A 3,509-nucleotide genomic window follows, 5' to 3' on the forward strand; every position below is an offset into this window, starting at 1 on the left:
TCTGCCTCCCCTCAGCAGCAAAGCGTTTTGGCAGGCTGCTATCGGGTGTACCTGGTACAACCCATAGCTCGCTGTGGATGCCCTGGAAATGATGCCGGTTACTTGCCACCTTCTCTGTTAAGGCTGTGGATGGTGTTTAGTTCAGAGTGGTGGGTTTTGTGCGTGTGTTGTAAGCAGACTGCTCTCTGCCCACATTTCTCTAACAGCACTTGGGTAGAGATGCTGTAGGGTCTGAATTTTCATGTTCTTAGTCAGTCTTGTCGGTTCGAATGAGTCAGAGGTGAGGGAGAGACAGGGTCTCCCAGCTTGAGCACTGGGAGGTGAGAGCTGATTTCTTTACGCTGGGCTTAGACCTCTACTTGTTTGTGCTGACCCGGCTTTAAAACAGGGCTGAGACTTCTGGCAGCTGATTAGTTCATATTCAAATTCCAGGATGCTGGTGGTTTGTCTTAATAGCTTTTCTCATTTCTGATTTTTTTTTTTTGCTGAGAAGACCTCGCTATGGAAAACTCCCCTACACTAATAACCAAAGACCCTCAGCTGAACTGTCTTACTGCTGCAGCTGTGGAAGAGAGAGGCATTAATCTTTGTTGTCCAAAAGCTGGAGCCGAGGTCCGTTTCCGATGCTGAAAATGTTTTCTCTTTTCTCCATAGGTTCAGTACTGTGGCTTGCTGTTTCGCCACGAGGGCTGGCCCCTGTGTATCCACGAGAAGATTGTAGTCCAGCTGGCTTCCATTGACTGGCGAATCTTGAAGCCTGGTGACTTCTACCTGCAGGTGGTCCCCTATCTGAAGAAGTCTCCACGAATTGTGTTGAAATGTTTGGCAAGAGACAGGCATAATGTAGAGGAAGTTGTGATTCCAGAAGTTTCCTATACCTCTATTTTTACCCTGGAATGGTTGAGTACTTTCAATGGAGAGCGGATGGGTATAGCACTGGAAAATTGTTTATTAACCACTGATGATAAAATATTTCGCATCCCCTGGGATAAAGTGGTTAATCCTGAATTTATAAATAAACCCAAAATAATTGAAACCAATATCATCTCTCCGGAAACAACAGAGGAACGTTCAGTTTTGTGCCTCCCTATGGACCATGCTGAGTGCAGTTCACCAGACCTAGGATCTCAGTATCTACAGGAACAAAGTCCAAACCCAGCCAGCCTGGTGGCGAGCAGCACAGCTCCGCAGTTAAGCGAAGCTCTTGTCAATGGTGTCTGTCCAAGTCTTGTGCCTCAAGACGACTTGAAAAGTGACCTTGAAGGGGAGTACGTTGAGTTGACAGAAGTTTCACTGCCCAGGTTTGGGCCACAGACAGGCTCTTTAACCCAGTCGCTAGCTTTAAATTACCTAACGCAGCCCAGAACGCGAGTGAATGTGTCTAAAGGCAAACACAAGTTTATTGTCATTCAGGACAGTACCTACTCCAAGAACTTAGTTCAGTCAGCACGTATGCAAAAGGAGCACTGTCAGATGGACGCTCTGAGGACTTCTTCTGCAGAAGCTCTTGAAAATGCGGTTCTGTTGGCAAGTGACAGAATGATGGCAGGCGGAGAGCTGTGCCCAGAAGGCCAGCTGGTATCCGGTGGTCCTGGAGACATGGGGAATAGCCTTCCTGGGGCTGAATCTCCTGCCTGCAGTGCAGAGGATTCACCTGCAGAGCAGGAGACCCGCAGCGAACACTCCATCGATTGGCAATACGCGCTGTGCAGCCACAGCGACACGTGTGCTGGAGATGGCGTCAACCGCAAAGCACCAACGCCTGGTGCTCCTGGAAACGTGGAAGGAGAAGGTCCTAGCAGAAATCCTGGTGCTGAAACATCAGAGCAGAGCCCAGAAACAATTCAGGATGCTACTGCTGCTAAAGAGGAGGTGATACATGGAGAACCACTGACCGAGGGCCAAAATGAGGTGACACAGATGGGCACCTCTCCTGTTTCTGTCCTAGAGCCTTTGGGACCGCATTCCACGCTGAAGGAAGGTGCTGATGTTTCTTGCCAGAGTGTCAGTGAAAGTGTTGCACCAGTCCAGGCCACTACGTCACTTATCACACCTGAGAGTTCAGCCACAGGCGTGGAGAGAGGGTCCCCTTCAGGGCACACGGCAGATTTGGGAGCAGTTGACGCTTGCGGCAGCGATCAGGAAGCAAGTTTTAATTCTCCATTAAATCCTCCAGAGCAGAACCAAGGAGAAGTAGATGCGTTTGAGCTGGGAAGAAGGGACAGCCTGGAAGAAGTCAAAGAGATTGAAGAAATACTGACTCTAAATGAGAATCAGACCAGTCATAACGATTGTTCTGAAGTCAGGGTTCCTACAGATGGACTCGTGTCGGATGGTGAAAAGCAAGAGGTCTGTGCCTGTCAGCATAAGAAGGTTGAAGAAGCTGCACCACTCCAAACTGCTCTGTCAACAGAGGCTGATCAGACGGCAGAGCAGTTACATAACGGTGACTCTTGGGTGGGCCCTGATGCACGAGGAGAAGGCTCAGGTCAGTTCAGAACGCAGACGTCTGGAGAGAGGTGTGAGGAACCACAAAGACAGGCAGAAAACGAGGGCTGTGAAAGCGAAGAGAACTCTGCGCTGAACCTGGAGTGTGTTGCAGGAGGGGACTTGCAGAGAAGGGAAGAGAACCAGGGAAGTTTTCCCTGTGGGGAAAGGTCAAAGTCTGCGGCCTTAAAAACACTGGAATCCATTGAAGAGGAACTGGAGGTTGCACCAGTGTCCTCGGGCCCCACCGAGGAGCGTACGGACTCCCACCAAGAGGCAGCTTCTGGGACATCATCCCCTAAAGGTAAAGCAACGAGGGGTTTGTCGATTTGATAACGTGGATCAAATCAAAGTCCTCGAGGTGCCGCTGACATGTATGTCTGCTGGGAGGCTTTGGGGCAAAAGCACAAACTACTGGAGAGTGATAAAGTTGTCATTTTTGTGGCTTGAAATCAGCGTTCTCTTCACAGGTGGGTTTGTTGTAGGTATTTTGTTTAATAGTTCTTTGCAAATTTACGTTAGTGGAGAAAAAAGTTCCAGTGTAAGTGACTTAATTTCAGTTAATCTGATTGCTGGTGACCTCCACCCGTTCCATTCACCGCGCACACGTTACAGATGCACGCAGTAGGAATGTGCGAGTAGAGAATGGCTAACTGTGCGAATCTCTTGTAGTTGAAAATGTGCTTTAGGAAGATAGTTGTGGCGAAAGGAAGCAGCAGTAGATGCAACAGCGAAATACTCGCTGTGTAACGTGACCTGAAGATCAGCAAATAGGTGTGCTGGTAACTGATTTAAGAAGGAAACTGCAGAGTTGAGGTATTCCCCCTGCTTCTTTCCTTTCCCCTCCGGCAGGCTTTCTTCAGCTTCCTTCTGTTTCAAGTAGGAGCTGTTTAACTAGAACGGGAGAGCACGGAGAAATTAAACATCCGACTTAGACTCAAACGATGTGTTTGAGCTGGTATTGCCCAGACTTTTTGCTGCCTGGCTTCCTGTGCTGGAGCCGTGCTGCTCCAGCAGGAATC

At 49.0% G+C, this 3,509-nt stretch overlaps 1 protein-coding gene across 1 annotated transcript in view; it reads left to right on the forward strand.

Annotated features, from left to right (window-relative positions):
• Window positions 1-654: 654 nt before the first annotated feature.
• LOC104277667 overlaps window positions 655-3,509 on the forward strand; it is a gene marked incomplete at both ends in the record, with an annotated part of 7,537 nt that continues 4,682 nt past the window's right edge. Inside the window, one exon of the mRNA XM_009874373.1 lies at window positions 655-2,791. Coding sequence (XP_009872675.1) covers window positions 655-2,791 — 2,137 coding nt within the window. The remainder of the gene's footprint in view (window positions 2,792-3,509) is intronic.

This window comes from Apaloderma vittatum, unplaced genomic scaffold (genome assembly GCF_000703405.1).
Source record: "Apaloderma vittatum isolate BGI_N311 unplaced genomic scaffold, ASM70340v1 scaffold16698, whole genome shotgun sequence".
In the NCBI taxonomy this organism is placed as follows: Eukaryota; Metazoa; Chordata; class Aves; order Trogoniformes; family Trogonidae; genus Apaloderma; species Apaloderma vittatum.